General features: G+C 41.2%; 1 protein-coding gene across 1 annotated transcript in view; it reads left to right on the forward strand.

The window, feature by feature from the left end:
* TANC1 (tetratricopeptide repeat, ankyrin repeat and coiled-coil containing 1) overlaps nt 1–19,566 on the forward strand; it is a 178,937-nt gene that overhangs the window by 91,171 nt on the left and 68,200 nt on the right. Inside the window, exon 4 of the mRNA XM_084811226.1 lies at nt 17,474–17,578. Within this exon, the coding sequence (XP_084667352.1) occupies nt 17,474–17,578 (105 nt within the window). The remainder of the gene's footprint in view (nt 1–17,473; nt 17,579–19,566) is intronic.

Raw genomic sequence — 19,566 nt, forward strand, 5'->3', positions numbered from 1 at the left:
CTGACAAAATGTGGTCCACTGGAGAAGGAAATGGCAACCCACTCCAGTATTCTTGCCAAGAAAACCCCATGAAACGTATCACAAGGCTAAAAGATATGACGCCGGAAGATGAGCCTCTCAGGTCGGAAGGTGTCCAATATACTACTGGGGAAGAGCAGAGGGAATTTCCAAGTAGCGCCAGAAAGAGTGAAGCGGCTGGGCCAAAGCCGAAAGGACACTCAGCTGTGGATGTGTCTGGTGGTGAAAAGAAAATCTGATGCTGTAAAGAACAATATTGTTTAGGAACCTGGAATGTAAGATCAATGAATCAAGGTAAGCTGGAGGTGGTCAAACATCAGATGGCAAGACTGAACATCGACATCTTGGGAATCAGAGAACTAATATGGACAGGCATGGGCGAATTTAATTCAGGTGACCATCATATCTACTACTGTGGGCAAGAATCCCTTAGAAGAAATGGAGTAGCACTCATAGTCAATAAAAGGGTGGGAAAAGCAGTACTGGGGTACAATCTTAAAAATGATAGAATGATCTCTGTACGAATCCAAGGCAAACCATTCAACATCACAGTAATTCAAGTCTATGCCCCAACCACTGAGGCCGAAGAAGCTGAGGTTGATCGGTTCTATGAAGACCTACAACACCTTCTAGAACTAACACCTCTTCATCATAGGGGATTGGAATGCTAAAGTAGGAAGTCAAGAAATCACCGGGATAACAGGCAGGCATGGCTTTGGTGTACAAAATGAAGCAGGACAAAAGCTAATAGAGTTTTGCCAAGAGAACATGCTGATCATAGCAAACACTCTTTTCCAACAGCACAAGAGACGACTCTACACATGGACATCACCAAATGGTCAATATCGAAATCAGATTGATTATGTCCTTTGCAGCCAAAGATGGAGAAGCTCTAGACAGTCAGTCAAAACAAGACCTGGAGCTGACTGTGGCTCAGATCATGAGCTTCTTGTTGCAAAATTTCGGCTTAAATTGAAGAACATAGGGAAAACCACTAAACCATTCAGGTATGACCTAAATCATATCCCTTATGAATATACAGTGGAGGTGAGGAATAGATTTCAGGGATTAGACCTGATAGACAGAGTGCCTGAGGAACTATGGACGGAGGTCCGTAACATTGTTCAGGAGGCAGCAACTCAATCCATCCCAAAGAAAAAGAAATGCAAGAAAGCCAAGTGGCTGTCTGAGGAGGCTTTACAAGTAACTGAGGAAAGAAGGGAAGCGAAAAGCAAGGGAGAAAGGGGAAGATATATCCAACTGAATGCAGAGTTCCAGAGAATAGCAAGGAGAGACAAGAAGGCCTTCTTAAATGAACAATGCAAAGAAATCGAGGAAAACAACAGAATGGGAAAGACTAGAGATCTCTTCAAGAAAATTGGAAATCTCAAGGGAACGTTTTGTGCAAAGACGGGCATGATAAAGGACAAAGAAGGCAGGGACCTAACAGAAGCAGATGAGATTAAGAAGAGGTGGCAAGAATACACAGAAGAACTATACAGGAAATATCTGAATGTCCCTGATAGCCATGATAGTGCGGTCACTGAACTTGAGCCGGACATCCTCGAGAGTGAAGTCAAGTGGGCCTTAGGAAGCATTAGTAACAACAAAGCTAGCGGAGATGACAGTATTCCAGCTGAGCTATTTAAAATCCTAAAAGATGATGCTGTTAAAGTGCTGCACACAATATGCCAACCAATTTGGAACACTCAACAATGGCCACAAGACTGGAAAAGGTCAGTTTACATTCTAATTCCAAAGAAGGGCAACGCCAAAGAGTGTTCAAACTACCGCACAATTGCGCTCATTTCACATGCCAGCAAGGTGATGCTCAAAATCCTACAAGCTAGGCTTCAGCAGTATGCGAACCGAGAACTACCGGAAGTACAAGCTGGGTTTCGATGAGGCAGAGGAACTTGAGATCAAATTGCCAACATTCGCTGGATCATGGAGAAAGCAAGAGAATTCCAGAAAAATGCCTATTTCTGCTTCATTGACTGCGCTAAAGCCTGTGATTGTGTGGATCACAACAAACTGTGGCAAATTCTTAAAGTGATGGGAGTACCAGACCACCTTACCTATCTCCTGAGAAACCTGTACAAGGGTCAAGAAGCAGCAGTAAGAACCAGACATGGAACAGCCGAGTGGTTCAAAATTGGGAAAGGAGTGCGACAAGGCTGCATATTGTCGCCCTGCTTATTTAACTTATATGCAGAGTACATCATGAGAAACGCCGGGTTGGATGAATCACAGGTTGGAATTAAGATTGCTGGGAGAATTATCAACAACCTCCGATATGCAGACGATACCACCCTAATGGCAGAAAGCAAAGAGGATCTCAAGAGCCTCTTGTTGAGGGTGATAATTCACAAGATCATGGCATCTGGCCCCATCACTTCCTGGCATATAGAAGGGGAAGAAATGGAAGCAGTGACAGATTTTACTTTCTTGGGCTCCAAGATCACCGCAGACGGTGACTGTAGCCATGAAATTAAAAGACGCTTGCTCCTGGGGAGGAAAGCTATGGCAAACCTAGACAGCATAGTAAGAAGCAGAGATATCACCTTGCCGACAACGGTCCATCTAATCAAAGCTATGGTTTTCCCAGTAGTAATGTATGGCTGTGAGAGCTGGACTATAAGGAAGGCTGAGCGCCGAAGAATGGACGCTTTCGAACTGTGGTGCTGGAGAAGACTCTTACGAGTCCCCTGGACTGCAAGGAGGTCAAATCAGTCCATCCTAAAGGAAATCAACCCTGAGTGCTCATTGGAAGGACAGATACTGAAGCTGAAGCTCAACTATTTTGGCCACTGAATGCGAAGAGAAAACCCACTGGAAAAGACCCTGATGCTGGGAAAAACTGAAGGCAAAAGGCGAAGGGGACGGCAGAGGATGAGATGGCTAGATAGCATCACCAATGCAATGAATATGAACTTGAGCACACTCCGGGACAGAGCGCAGGACAGGAAGGCCTGGCGTGCTATGGTCCATGGGGTCACAAAGAGTCGGACATGACTGAACGACTGAACAACAACAACAAGATAACACAGAATTCTTCAGGAGTCAGAATATTTTAACCAGGGTTCCCATCTTAATTAGAGTTTGAACCCTGGGAAAGTATCCAAGTCAACACTAGCACTAATGTAAATTATGTTGTGCTAGTGTCAGTGACCTCTAGAGTAGGGGTCCATTGCGGGGAAATCCAGCTGCCTTGGGGCTTGACGGATTTCCCTGGCACCCCTAGCTCAGCTTATGTTCATGAGTCAAGCTACGGACTTTCAGGTAGAACTCGCAGATTTCCACTTTTTTTCTGTAAAAGAAAAAAATTGCATAACATGGGCAAATTACAGCTGTAATTGGAGTAATTTGCGCAAATTGTGATGTAAAGCACTCAGTTGTGTGCAAATTGCAGCCACAATTTCCACATGACTAAGCACTTTGTGGCTGCAATTTGCGCAAATTACAACTGTAATTTGCCCACGTTATGCAAATTGCTAGCGCAATTTGTGTATCTCACCGTTTTTACGGGAAAAAATAAATCAATCAGAAGTCCACGAGCTGGTGAGTCCAGAGGGCCGAGCTGCAGAAGGCTCTGCAGATTTCATCCCCTGGATGGAATCCTGTGACATCTGTATTCTAGAGCAACACCAATAGTGTTAGCTGGTGCGATGGGTTTCCCCGGAAAACCCGTTGCACCAACTAATGCTATTGGCATTGCACTAGAGGTTGCTTTCATTAGTGCAACGTAATTTATGTTAGTTTTATCTAGCAAGTTCTTTGAATGTGCATTATTAAGCATCATTATGCTTAATAATACTCTTCATTGTCTTTAACGTTTTTATGCTGCAATCCCATACTCGCTTACCTCCGAATAAGCTTCACTGAACTCAGTGGGACTTACCCCTGAGTAAATATGTGGAAAGCATAGGCTTGCACTGTTAATGTTTTCGTATTTTGATTTTCATGGTTGCATTTCTTGTCTTAGTTGTTATTTTATTGTTTTATTCTGTTTTGTGTTAAGATTCTAAATGGCCCCAAGAGTATCTATCATTTGAACGCTCTATAAATGTAATAAAATAAATACATTTCTGAAAAACTCCATAAGTTTTCTGTTTTCTGACTCTGTAGTTTTAAAATATGTATCTGTCTTAATGATCATTTTAAAGTGTCCATACCTCTTCTTTCTACTGCAAAGTTTTTAGGATGGCTTACAATCAAAAATGTCAGATAAAACCCACATAAATTAACAATCAATCCAAACTCCCCCCACACACACACACAAGATAGAAACAGAACCACTAGCAGCAAAATTGCAAACAGATAATGTTTATTACTCACCAAAAGCTTAAAGAGAATAAATGATTGTAATTCGTCATCTAAAAGATAGGATAATAGGTACCAAACGAGCTCTCTGGAGAGGGTATTCCATAATTGGAATGCCACAAAGAAGGCCTTTACTTTAGCAGCCACCCACATAACTTCCAAAAGGCAGGAGGTCCTGGAACTTCAGATTATATTTATATTGCTTTTAATGTGGCAGTGCTGGACAGCAAGAACCTGGAAATCATTTCTAAAACATTAAATCATACGTTGGTCTGTGTGAGTTGTTTGTGAAATCTAGTACCTGCTAAGTAATCCTAAGAACACAAGCTTCTAGTTTTCTTTTAGAATATGTTTCTAATCCTAATGATGTAGAGAATGTTGTCTATCTCTAGACAAAATCTGAATTTAGGGTACAAAAACAAGTGTGTGTGGAGGGGGGGCAGGGAAGCTGAGTTGTATAATAGTTTAATGTAAACCATAAAACAAGCTGATACCAGTTAAAATCTAAAACAATAAAACAGTTTAAACAGTGTGCTACTTTAGGGAATGCACTTAGCCCTCAAAGGCTTTGGTAAAAAGCCATATTTTTACTTAGCACTGAAATGAAACCAGTGCATGTGCCAATTGGGCCTCCAAGGGGAGGGCATTCTACACCCGGGGTGCCACAGCAGAGAAGGTCCTCTCCCATGTCCCATCATAGTGTATGTCATGTCCTGGTGGGACACAGAGGAGGACCCCTCCAACAGATCTCAGTCCTCAGGCAGGCATATATAGTGAGAGGCGCTCCCTCAAATATTGAGGTCCCAAGCTGCTTAGGGCTTTTATTGTCATCACCAGAACCTTGAATTCTGACTGGAAGCATATTAGTAGCCAGTGCAATTCCTTTAAAACCGCTGTTACGTGATATTTACAAGATGTTCCGGTCAGCACTCTAGCTGCTGCATTTTGCACTAGCGGCAACTTCTGAGTCACCTTCAAGGGCAGCCCCACGTAAAGTGCATTGCAGTAGTCTAATCGGGAAGTTACCAGCACATGTACTTCTGTGCTTAGGTTATAGCTGTCCAGGAAAGGCCATAACTGGCAGATCAGTTCAAAATGATGATGGTGTGTTCCCATCCAAACATAACACCATGGTTTGGTGTTACATGAGCAAGCCCTTGGGCTTGGTGCTCCCTCCTCCCTTCTCCAGCCTCTGATCCTTCTTTTCAGCAAACCACATGGCTGTTCCGGACTTCTGATCCTTCTTTTCAGCAAACCAACTTGTGCCAGTTCATCTACAAAGCAGGATCGCAAACCAGGTTGCTTTATAGGCAAGTAGAAACTGATTCTAGTTTGTAGTTTGTCAGGATAGCAAGTCAAGCATCACTGAGTAAAAGGAGAGTGTGCAAGCCCAAGGCTCCCCAGAGCTCATTCAGTTATGACCTGGTAGTTTTATTTTATGACAAAATGGTCTAATTAATCAGAGCTTCTTGCCTGTGTGGTGCTCCTTTGTTCAACCTGATGATATCCTCATGTAGCATATCCCGGGCAGGATGCAATGAGCTACTTTTGAGGTTAGTGGAGGGAGTAGTTACTGACTCTGGAATTTATGAATTTATGAATTAAATTTATATTTCACCTTTCCACTTGAAATGGTGCTTAAGGCTTAGTATATTTTTAGTATATTCAAGACATTGTATATTCAAGTCCCTTAACTACTCTCGAATTCTGAAATCCTTTAGAATTTTCATCTGTGATGTTTTCCCACATGCTCCCAGTTGCTTTGTGATGTTCAGAAGTCCCTGAGAGTATAGTCTATACAGCTCTTCTTACATTGCTGTAATGTGTCTGTATACACCCTTGAGAAATGCTAGTGACTAGTTTTAAGAACTAGCTAAAGGAAAAGGTGACCTCAGCACTGAGTTTCCCCTTTTCCTGCAACTGTGAAAAATATTTGAAGGAAAGCTATGCAATTTCAAATGACAGAATTAAGTATCTTTCATTTTGTTATTGTCATTTCACCATCTCTTGTTTATTGATCTAATCCTGATTTAAAATGGTTGCCCATTATTATTCTAGTTTACTGTATCTAATTATAGTATTGCTTCCTGTAAAGAGGCCAGAATAACTGTCTTTCAAAAGGATGTGGTTTGTGTTTCAGATGGAGTGCATTTTAGTTACTTTCATTCTAGATAGGCCTTGCTGCTTTTATTTATGTTCAAATAAGTATAGAAGTAGCACCCTCTGCTGGTATTTAATACTTAAACCTTTTATTTTTAGATTTATAAAAACCTGACATGTCTTTTTCTGTCTTTTTTTGGCGTGTGTCTCATTTGTCTATGTGTTGTAAAATGTCCAAATATTAATTCAGAGTTGTTTTGCTGACCTTATATCAGAATTTGAAACCATAAACAGGGTATGCCAGATACACAGGATAAACTTTAGCATGGTTTGTGAGTCCAATTCTTCACTGGATACACTTTGTTTGTGTCATACCAAAGGAGTGAAAATGTGTAAGCACGCCAACTAAAAAAACCTTCTTAATGCAAGTTACTTGCCTCTTAACATCTTTTTAACCACCGTATTGTACTCAGAGATTGTGTGCTTTTGGCTCAAGTGGGGATTGTAATCTCTATTAATACTTGTAGGAGTTACTGAACTAGAGTATGAAGGTGTATGTGGCATTAATGGTCTCAGAGACTTCAGCTGTGTTGATACTGAGAAATAAGGGCTCACTCCTCCTGTAAATGTTTATCTGCTGGAAAACCTTGGTGTGCATATGTGAACCAGCTGGAAGCTGGTGAAATGAGAGCTGATCTATTGCTTATCCCAAAATAACACTCCTTGATTTGCTTTCATCCTTAAATTTGTTTATACAATCAAAGGGTAAATCCCAGGTTGAAATCATTTAAATGTGCTGAAATAAATGTAAGCATTATTTGCTCACCTTATTTTTATTATCACGAAGAAACGGATAATATATTACCGTCAGTACTTTTCACTCATCATGTATGAGATCAGAGCGCCAGAGCTGAAAGGGATACAGTGTGCCAGGGAATCACTGTGTTCAAGTTATAAGCCCATTTCTTAAGTTCTATGTCTTCTCAGCACCCTTAACACTGAGGGAAGCTTTGCAAGAAGGAAAGCCAACTTTTCCTTACTGTGGGTATATGAGGATGGTAGTGGAAATCTGATTTTCTGACTATGTGTTCTAGAATCTTGGGTTTTTCCCTTTCAAAGCCAGGTAACAACTTTAGATTGGACTGCAAACTGGCCAAGTTCCTTTTCCCTCAGAGCTTGATCCCTGCCTGGCTTTTGACAATGCATCTGCCTGTGGCCCTCTTGATCCTTTATTGCTGGCTTGATACTCAGTCTCACCCCTTTTTGGATCCCACACCTATTTCTGACCGAGTTGCATTTACAGCCACTTCCCCTCCCCCCTTCTGGTTCTGGACTTGAACCACCCAGAACCTGACCTTTGCTGAGGCCTGACAGTAGCCCATGTTACTTGCTCTGGGGTTAGATGCACAAGTTCCACTTTGAATGTTAATAGCACAAATCATTTGTACTTCCTCTCATCCCCTCTCTTCTTCCCCCTGCCCCGGAATCTTCTGAAGCTACCTTAGTTTATTGTATGCTCCTTTGTGGGGAAACTGTCCCCTTTCCTGTGTAGACTTCTCACCAGGATTGTACCTTCCAGCGATCCAGTCAGTGGAGTGTCACATATAGTTTGATCCTTGGACCACAAAGTCCTAGTGGAGGGTACACAACAGTGCTGGTGGCCCAATAACTGCTGATTGCTTTCCCTTTATAAACATTTTTGAAAAGTATTTGAAGCAGGCCTGCATAATTTTTGCCTTACCTGGCTGACATCAGTGAAGTATCTGACAGCCAGACAGCCAGCGAAAAACTGGGAACGTTTAATGATAATTTTTAAAATATTCCTCCTCTCCCAAGGCCTGAAGTGGAAACTTTGGAAAAAGCTTCTTATTAAATATTGTCTCTCTTAGAATGATGAGTAAAATACTTTTTAAAGTAGTGTTTAAAATAATGCTGTTATAGCCAGCTCCTGCTGCTGATCTCTTAAATCCAAGACTGAATGGTAATAATATTAGTGATGATAGCATCACTAATATTATTAGTGATAATAAATATTATTATTATTATCACTAATATTATTAGTGATAATAAATATAATAAACCAGTGATGCTCTTGGAATTTGATGTTGAGAAAAGTACTTTTAAATGTTTCAGAATGCAGAACATCTTCAAGTATTTTCCCAGGAGTACAATTTGGGGCTATGCCAGGCATATTATTTCTGCAATATGCTGATAAGGCAAGGCCTTTGAACAGTGTAGTCCCTGACACTTCTTGCTTCTTAATTTTTCTCAGATTCTTCATCTTCCTCATCAAGTAAAATAAATTGATGAATACTTTAAAATATTCAGACAAAATCAAGGCGCAATCTAACACGTGAAAGAGTTAGGAAACCTGTTCAAGTCATGTGGAACTTCCAATTTCTGAAGTCCATGAAGCTCAGACTACAAATTTAGAATATGGAATTATGAATCTGTCAGACACTGATTCTGATAAATAAACTTGCACTATGCTAGAATTTTCAAGGATGCTTTATTTACTTAGATGAAGTAGGATATAAATTAAATAAATATGGGTTCATCCTTCAGTACATTACTCAGAAGCTTGTACCACTAAGTTCAGTGGGTTTCACTTCCAAGTGAGGGTGGATAGAACTACAGCATTTCTATGTGGGGTGGTGATATATTGCGTGGTGGTGATAGCCTATTCCTTGTTATAAAGTTTAACTGAATAGCCAAATGTATTGTTGCTACTTACGTCTTAATTTATCCTCTAAAAGTAAGAATTTCTTCTGTTTCTGGATGATAATGCTCAGGTCTACGCACTGTTTCTAAGCCCAGTTAATATAATCTTATCTGTACAACAAATAACATAAACCTTTCTATAGTATGATCTTATGTCCTACATTATATACAGCACATATCATGCTCTTAAAGTAAATTACGGTTTGAAAAGAGAGTTAAGTACTGCATATCCATTCAATTTTTCCCAAAGTTAACATTAAAAACAAAAACACCAGGGATAGAAGAAAGTTTTCAGAAATTTAACACTATTTTTGCCAGGTAGAGTATAATGGTAATGCAGGTAATGCAGACACTTTTTTTAAAATTTGCAGTCCTAGGCTGGCAGTAAAAGAATGTATATTGAGACCCAGGTGAGCTGCCTTATATGGATAGTGCCCTGCATTCAGCAAAACGGGTCACAAGCTATGGTGGCCAGAGCCATTCTTCTAGTAATCTGCCCCATATCACTCTCTAATATCGGTCACATTCAGATGTCATTTTCCCAGTCTTTCAAACTATGGATGATTGGGAATGAGCTCTGCTCTCTCATTTCCTCCTCTTCTCTTTCACGTGCTTTAGTAGAAGATGAACCCATTTCCTCAAGACATAGTTTGTCCTGGTCAGACTATGATGGCAAACTGTGGTTTTAGTGGACCCTCCAAACCAGGATTGCACGCAAGGATGAGATGAGGGAGTCTTTTGAGGTTGTTGCTGATTCCAGTCCTCCAAACAATGGAGGAAAATGATCCTCTTTTATTAAATGAACAACATGTGGTAGAGATAATATGCAAGTCCACAAGGATTGTGGAGTTCACAAATATTAATAGTTTGCCTATTTATAGAGCTTCTAAAAATTCATAGATCGAAGGAGACAGGTACCAGCACTGACTACGTTGTCTTACATTTTTGTGAATTAATCCTTCTCCTCTATGTAAGGAAATAAGAAATAATTGTCATGTTTAGACTAGTTAGTACTTGGTATAAGGAAGGGGAAGATGTGGCTTTTTAATAAGAGCTTTACTGGCTGCCAAGCTGACCTACACAATAAGAGCTGTTCTGTTTTACACCTTGAGGGTGACATTTGTGTTCCATCACAGAAGATTGCTAAATAAAACCTCCGTGCATTAAAAAAGAACCAAAAACAAATAACCCACAGACAGGAAAGTAAGAACACAGTGTTCTGTATAATATGAATTCAGAGTACAGGAGGATTATGGATTATTTAATTTTAAAATCCTCTTTGGTTAATTCCAGCCTGTCTTTTATGTTTTATGTGGGTGTTTGTGAGCTGAATTATGAATATTAAGTACTTATAATAGAATTCTACAATAGTAGGAATAAAAGGAAAGTGAAGCTTATATAGTCCAACCTACCAGCATAGATGTGATCATAGGGATAAAGGGGGAAGAGGAGGTACCAAAATTATATAGTCTTGAGGGACTAAATGGAAGGTCACCCTACTGCTTGTCAGCAGCTTCATCTTCCTTAAATTGACTGTCAGGTGGCAGTTGTTTTTTCAATGACCAACAGTTACAAAACAAATACTTGGGATCCTTATTATGGCAGTTTCAGGGGACACAGTAGCCTTCTGCTTAGTATTTGGCAGTAATGGAGAAGTCTGTCTTGAAAAGAACAACGCTTTTCACTCACATGATCAGGAAGCAGAGTCAATGCTTCCCTTGCCGCCCCCCCCCCCCGAATCCTACGCAGTTGATTTACATGTTTCTCCCACCCAACGCATTCTTAATGCCAAGGAAAGGGCCCATAGCTTATTGGCAGTGCACCTACTTGGCATGCAGAAAATGCCAGGTTCAGTCTGGGGTGGAGGTAGTGGTGGAGGGATGGCAATCTAAAACAAATGCCAGAGCAACTTAGTAGAAAGAGAGAGTTCGATTGGACCCAGTGGGCTTACCTCTGAGTAAACATAGATAGGATTGCAGTTTGATCACTTCTTGGCCTTTTGGCTAAGATCAAGGGTAGGATTGCATTGTGAGTATACTTCAGTTAGGGAGGAGGTATATTGCATCTAGTGCGTATGGAACAGAAGATCTCATGGTTTCATCAATCTGATGATGACTATGAACCATGATAGAGTAATTAAAAAAACAGTACTTCAGGGTAACAGATGCTAGAGACAAACAACATCTTGCTGCTCTGAATGTGAGCTCCTAGAGGAATCTGTCTCGCTACTATTTGGTCTTAAGTAGCAAGGCAGTCCTTTCATTCTTGAATAACCCAAGCTACAGATGACGAGGAAGATGTGTAGTCATTCAGAATTTGAAGTGAAATTCTTCAGTGTGACAACTTGGCATGAGCAAAATTCATCTGCAAAGGAAACTAATGGCACCCAACATTCCTCTAAAATAATAAATTTCAGTATAGATGTTGAAATGGACACAACAAACAGTATCAAACTTTTCTAAAGTTAATGGAAGAGGACTGTTTCACACCATCCATCCCCCCATTTCTTATTCTAATGGTTTGTCTACCATTTTTCCAGTGGATGTATTCAGTTAAGTTTAATATTTTAACTAACTGCTGTTTCAACAAGGGGACATTTGAATTACACCATTTTATGCTTCCATTGCATCTGCACAGAGTCATCCAGTGGAGCTGATTTTGACCATTAAAGCTCTTCACAGCTTGGGACCAGGATACCTGAAGGGCCGCTGACCTCCACATGTGCCTTCCCATGCATTCAGATCTTCAGAGCAGGCCCTTCTTTGGGTGCCCCCACCATCTGAGGTGTGGCAGGTGACTACATGGCAAAGGGGCTACTTGGTGGTAGCATCATGACTGTGGAACGTTGTTCCCAAGGAGGCTCATCCAACATCCATCTTGATGTGATTTTGGTACCAGGAAAAGACCTCGTGCCCCAGTTTTTAAAGCTTCCGTTCATTGCTTTTATACTGCTTGGTGTTTGTTTATTTTTTTAGTTCTGCTAATTGCTTAATTACACTGCTCGTTTTTATATTGTGGTGTGGTTAATGTTCTTGTTTTAATGTTTTTGTTTCAACTTGTGCTAATAGTATTTTTAACTTTTTGTAAGCTTCTCTCAGACCCTGTTGAAAGGCAGGGTATAAATAAAAAACAAACAAACACATTGTTCTGAATAGTGAGAAGCCTTTTACTTCTTGGCCCTCAGGATGGTGTTGAAGATCCCTCGATAGCCTGCTGTGATCAGTCTGCAACCCAGTTTGTAGATAAAGTTGTTCTTATGTGTTCCAACCAAAAGAACATAAGAAGAGTCATGTTGGATCAGACCAAAGGCCTGTCCAGTCAGCATTCTTTTCCCACAGTGGCCAACCAGACGCCTATGGGAAGCCCACAGGCCGGGCATGAGCACAATAGCACCCTCTTGCTTGTGTTCCCCAACTGGTATCCAGAGGCATCTCTGATACTGGAGGTAATATATAGCAATCATGACTGGCAGCCATTGATAGCCTTATCCTCCATGAAACCTCCATGAACCTTGACTACATATTGAGAACAGTACCAGCAGATGTTCCTTGGCAGCTGCTTATCCTCTTTATATAGATACTTTCAGATGTGCAGCCTGAGGATGTGGACAGAATTCTTGAAAGTCTGAGGTTGATCACATGTGTACTTGATCTTTGCCCTTGGTTGATTGAGAACAGCCTAGAATAGTCTGGCCAATTGGGTAGCATAGATGTTAAATGCTACCTTGAAAGAGGGAGTAATTCCAACAGTATTGTTATCATGTAGCAACTTCCCAAGAGGGTGGCAGTGACTGGCTGCCAGTAGGAGCACTGTGGACTCCGGCGAATGTTTGCCTCCACCCCAAAAGAATTGCACCTCACCCCAAAGAATCACTGGGGGGGGGGGGCATTGGCTCAGCCCTAGTTCAGCAATCAGATTGAAATTTATCGAGATGATCAGTCTTGTCCCAGAAATACATGGGGTTGAGTAACTACCACATGCCCAAGCACCTTGCCCCCAAATGGAATATTTGATACTGATTGGTAATTATCTAGGATAATAGGGTCTAATGAGAGCTTTCCTACAATTTCCTTCAGTACTACAGCAGACATTTGGCTGCCAGGAGAAGCACCTCAGCCACTGCTGTGAAACGGGTGGAGGGGAAATGGTAGGCCAGTTTGTCTTTCCCATCCTTCAATTCTGCTCAGCCTCTTATGGATGGACTAAAGTGGGAACTGGATGAGGGGAGTCTGTCCCTGTTGATTCTGCTGGACCTCTTAGCAGCTTTCAGTACTACTGACCATGGTATTCTTCTAGACCATCTGAGCAGAATGGCTTTGGGGGGAGCAGGGGGGTCCAATCCTTCCTGGAGTGCAGGTTTCAGAAGATGGTAGTGCTTGACACCATGGCCTTTGGATTATAATGACGCAGAGTGTTCAATCTCATCTCATTGGGTTCCTTGCAAGAGGAAAAAAGGCAGGATATAAATGCAATCAATCAATCAGTCTCCTGTGCACCTACAAGAAACTACTGGGGGAAAATAGTATGGGGATTTGGGTACAGTATCATAGGTATGCTTATGATATTTAGCTCTTATCTTTCATTTCTGTCCTATTCAAATGAGGCAGCCAAGGTCTTGAACTGGTATCTTGGATCGGGTGGGATGTATGCTAACACATTGAGACAACCTTGACGAGACAGGGATGCTTCTGGTTAGCAGGACTACTAATCCTAGGATCTTTTGGGGGAAGGATTGTACTCCTGAAGAACAGCTTGAGAGACGTTCTGGATCTGGTGTTGCTGCTAGATGGCCAGGTGGCTAGGTGTGCCATTGCCAAGCCTAGTCTGGTGCACCAGCTGTGCCTGTTCCTGAAGTAGGGACACCTGGCTGTAATCGCTCATGCCTTAGTGAGAATTCTAAGCAGAGCCAGTTTTGTGGAGCATATGTCTCCATTGCTCTATGTACACCAGCTTCCAGTTCATTTCCAAGCCCAATTCTGAGTGCTGGTTATTATCTTTTAAACCTCTGATCAGTTTGGGACCAAGTTACTTGAAGGACCATCTCCTCTTGCATGACCCTGCCTATCCGCTTGCCCAGCCTGTGGAACTCCCTGCCCTGTGAAATCAGAATGGCCCCTTGTGGCCGTTAGAACCCAGACCAAAATATTTGCACTTAAGCGGGCTTAGGATCTGACTGGTTCCTGAATCTTGCTGAAGAACCTTATGCTTCTGATTACCTGCTGTGTAGTTTGATTTGATTTGTTGTGTTAGCAGTTTTGAGCATCACATTGTGAACTGGAAAGGCAGGATATAAGTATTTTAATAAATAAATAGAATAAGAATATTTACTAAAATCAATAACGGTCTCTGAAGGAGAAGATAATCTATCATTAGTCCAGTTGTATAGACCAGCCTTCCCTAATCTGGTGCCCTCCAGATGTTCAGGACCACAACTCCCATTAGCTCCAGTCTGCAGGGCCAATGGTCAGGGAGGATTGGAGTTGTAGTACAAAACATCTGGAGGGCAGCAAATTGAGGAAAGCTGGTATAGGTGATCTCACCTGCACATTCCTTTATGTCTGGACAATTTAACCAGACATGTAAAACACACACACACACACACACACACACACCCCTTTAGTTTGCACACATTTTCAACATTTATCATTTCCATTTGTATAAATCTTACTTGAATGATAAGGTGCCAGATATGCTAGTATGTTATCTCATCATGTTTTTCCTTTGTGTTAGCACCTATCTCTCCAGTTGGTTGTTTTTGATGCTCCAGAAAAAAGGGGAGGGATAAGGGTGACATTAAGGTGTATGGTCAGTTTCTGAATCCAGTGAGCCACAACTAAGCTACTGTAATAAATGATAAATTACCTTAAATATATTTATCAATCTCTGTCTTTAGACCAGTGTGATTTTATGTTTCCACAACTGTTCTAGGATGCACATTGCATATTTCAGCACTGCATGCCTAAAATGGTTAAAAGCGACTTTAATATCCACTTGTAGCCATTAGTTGTATGCATAGCTCATCTAATTCTGCTCTGTTTATACAAACACATTTATAATGCATTTCATAACATCTCTTGGCCTCCTTTTATCTACTGTCGTAGAGTTCCACACAGATCTGTAATACATCATTTGCTGAGTAGTATCTCCAAACTTGAGCAATTGAAATTTTTATAGCTACCGTTTACTGGAAAGTGGGCTGTCTTAATTATTTACAGAGCAATCATATGCACCAGTTATGCTTGCTGGATGGGATAGGATTGTTTCTAAATCCCACTGTATCAGTGCAGTTAAAAGCTACAGCTGCATATTGAATGAAGGGACTGGGGGGAAATAGAAGCATCTTACTAGAGCATGATTGTGTCATACAGTTACCTGAGTGAGACAGTGTCTATGAGCCAGGCATTCTGTGTGTCATTTTGTGTGTCTTTTTCTTCCCACCCCTTTCTTTTGCAAGCCCTATAGCCTTATATCATTCCTGGAGAGTGTTGTATGTTAAGACTGTTATTCCACTGAGCCCAGTTTCCCATAGATCCAATTCAGTACTAATCTATATGGTTGGGGTTCTTGGGTGCATTGCCTGGGGGTGGGCAGAGGGCATATCATTGGTTAGGTCCTGGGATGCTGCAAAAGTCCCATGATGCACTTTTTTTTTGCCTGGCTGTAGCTGTGTGGTTAGGATATTGTTCTTTGGCATGAGAAGCTTTGATTGTAACCCGCTCTCTCTCTCTTTTTGAATAACTTTTTAAAAGTTATTATTGCCAGCGGTATTGTTGCCGTCTTCTAAAAGGCAATTCTTGCACATTTTGCATTCCTAGAAGTGAGACTCTGATCCACACATCTCCTGTTTCCCTTTGCATTGCCCTTATCCACTGAACTACCAGTGTTGTTTGGTAACCTTCAGCAAGCTGCTTCTTGTGGTGTGCATATTTCCTTATCCCTCTCCATTGCAAAATGCTTGTTCCCACCACACTAACACTAATGTGACTGTGATATTGGTACCACAGTGGGACTTGCAGCCTTCACCTATGCAGGCCTTTGACTGCTGGGCTATAGAATCCTGTGCTGCAAGAGGCACTGTGGGCTGCTTTGGGGAGTGTACTTGTGTATTCTAAGTATGAGGGAGTGTGACTGAGATCTGTGATTAATGGATGACATCCCAGCTGACACAATATGTTTGGTGTCTTTTCTGTATGGATACTTGGTGCGCAATGTTGTGATTGGTGGAGTTGCCAGGGGTGCTGTGAGAGTGGTGATGGTTTGGATCTTATTTTTATTAGTATTGTTCCATCGTCTTATCTTCTCTACTACAGGGAGTGAATAGAATTGTAACCTGCCACACCAGGATCATAGGATAGGCCTGGTAGTTTTTTTTTTAAAGCAATTCCCTTACAAATTGGAGCCTCTCTCTTAAGAACCCTTAGATGGCAGTATCGTTCTCGTTGTGGTGCTATTTTAGAGACTAGAATTTCTATTGTGCATTTAATGTTTCCTGCAATTGTTGCACTCGGTGAAGTATACTTCCATTAATAATTTAAGATGAAAGTAGTAAATTCATTTTCGTATGTTCAACAAACTCATATGATGAAATGTTTTGCATCTCGACCCCAAAATGAAATAAACGCTTATAAAATACTAAGTATGTTTTGGTTTAATTTTAGGTATCAGTTGGTAAAGTTGCTGCTATCTCCCTTTCTTTTAAAATGAACATATTGAGAGCCAGCTGCCAAATAGATCTTTCTCCTCCCCACCCCACCGCCCTCTTACAATCAACATTGTGCGTCATTTGCTTGGGCAGAAGTACTGTGCTCAGTAATATAAAGCTGCTGGACGGGAGTATTTGGAGTGTTAAATATTGCAAGCTGTCCGCTTTGTAATCTTTGCCTCCTGGCTTCAAAGATTATACTAGTAAACAGGGTTATCTTCAAACTGAGGTGGAAAACCGAGGTTCTGCCTAGAAAGGCTAACTCCAAAGCTGTGGGGGTTTTGACCATGTCAAAGTCACCCTCTTTACATATGCTGGAGGCTGCTTCAGGAGCATCACAGCAAGGAAACTGCTTTTGTTCCATAGCAGGGTTTACATTCCAAAAAGTGAGCCTGACTAGAGCTTGCTGTTGCTGCTTTTTCCCCCTGACAACAGACTGCAAGAGTGGAAGTATGAGACAGTTCACTGTCTTTATTATAGCATGTGTACTGTGTACTGCCTGCATCATGTATCTTTGCTTTTAGAGTTGTTCTGGTCCTCTGCATGTATTCTGAAATGTGTGTGCCATCTGGAAAAACAGTAGGTGAGCTCAGATCTTTCCCGTTTCAGGTCCCATCAGGAAGCCCAAGTACGTGGAAAGTCCCCGGATACCAGGAGATGCAGCCGTCATTCCGATGAGGAAGGTGTTAGACCCGACTGAACACAACCAGAATGGTAAGCATGTGTGTTTGGAGTAGTTTTATCTTTACGTAATGACTGGACTATGACTTGAAAGGGAAATGGTTATAAAAACAGTAAGAATTGAACTCTTTGTCCAGAATGGTTTTGCAGATCTTGTGATAGGTTATTATGTGCTGTGTCTAGCAGCCTGGAATCCTGGAATGATGTATGCACAATCTTCAAGCACAATTAAGTGTGAGAGTTGTGGGTCACTTTTAATGTGAGATACATGTTTGAATTTAGTTTTTGAACTTGCTTTCGGGTTTTCAAGTGAGAGTGTTCTACTTATGCCATGTTAAAGTGATGTGTCTTGCCACTGCAGTGAAAAGCTTGCTAAATCAGACAGCAAATAACAATAGATGACTGTGTTGGCAAGGCTGGTAACAGCCCGACCCTGGAGTTAATTGGTATTCTTGAAAAGTTCCAAGTTCATTAAATTTGACTACAGCATAACAAAGTGCAGTTTCAGTGAATGTCAGTGCGAAATGACAATCAAGATACCCTGTAAGTATTTGTACAATAATGAGGATTTCATATTCACTGTGATATTTTAGATTTACAGCCTAATTGACACCAGTGGAATCAACATATAACATCAAGCTAAATTGGATATTTTCCTTATTTTTCTGGTGGTTTGAATCTGGGACTGGAGTTCTCAAAATCTCTTCCTGTGGAGGTGCAGAGTTTCTAGGAGGGATGAACATTCCTCCCTCGCACCCTTTCCCCATTTTTGTGTACACCTTGATTGGGAGACAGAGTATTGCCCTGCTTCTGCCTCGTTCATGTCAGTCTAACGTGTGCAACCTAAATTTTATGTCTGTCTACATGTTTTTTCTCCACTCTAGAACTTAACTTCCAAAGTTAGAAAGGCTATTAAATTTCAGAGTGATAGTTTTAAGTATGTTCTGTCTGTCTAATATATTTGTTGTCTTGAGGCTTTTCCTCCCAACTTTTTATTTTCATTAGGTTATTTTGGTCAGTCATTCATGCACTGGTCACGACAAACTTACACTCAAATACCATTTTTTTGTTTAAAAGGAGAGGCCTCTTCTGCAAAAGAAGCATTGTAGTTAACAGTTGATAAGAATGGTTTATTCTCCCATCACCTCTCAAGCCCCACTGCTTAGTGATTCTCCATTTAGCAAAGTGGATCTAGGTTTTCTGAGCCAGAAAGGTTACTAGAGCATCATATAAACCCTGAGAAACTGATCATTGTCTGCTAGTTTAGGTGGCTTAATTCTCCATCCTCTTGTTCTAAACTGTATTTAGAACAAGAGGATTAACTGTAATTTTTAAACTGTATGCTGCATACAGTTTAAAAATTAAAATAAAAAAATCAGAGATGGCAAAGGAACAAAGTATCTAACATTTCAAGCCCTTCCTGACTAAAGCAGATGTACCACTGGTGACTAAGAGCCACTTCAGCTATAGAGTTTTGTTTGCCCACGCAAATTGATTCCAGTGATTATTCTGCAGTAACTAGTATTATCATAGAAAAGTTGAGCAATAATTCAGATTTTTGAGGGAAGTCTTAACAGATGGAGTCAAGGAAACAGATGAGATATCAGGGCATTTGTAGGAACGCTGTGTCATGTCTCAAACGAGTGATAAGGCCACAGCTCACTGCCTTGTGGTTTATGTCATGTTTCAAAGGTATTCTAAGAGCCAGTCCACATGGGTCCTTTTTGTGTATTCATTCCTCAAATTGCATCCCACATTGGCCCCTTCCCCCTGTTGTCCACATGTTGGGAGGAACTCTGTATATATGTACGTTCACTCCATTATGAGGAAAGGCTTCACGCATTACAGATATTCATTCTGTCTGTCTGTCTGTCTGTCTGTCTCTCTCTCTCTCTCTCACACACACACACACACACACACACGAGCACACTCATGTGGACAGCAGGGGGCAGGCCTAGCCCTGCTTTCCCTTTCTGTGTGATTACAGTTGCATATGATTACAGGTGACTGTGAAAAGGGCC

Source organism: Heloderma suspectum, chromosome 1 (genome assembly GCF_057233095.1).
Source record: "Heloderma suspectum isolate Gila_16-S chromosome 1, 16-S_ref, whole genome shotgun sequence".
Lineage (NCBI taxonomy): Eukaryota > Metazoa > Chordata > Lepidosauria > Squamata > Helodermatidae > Heloderma > Heloderma suspectum.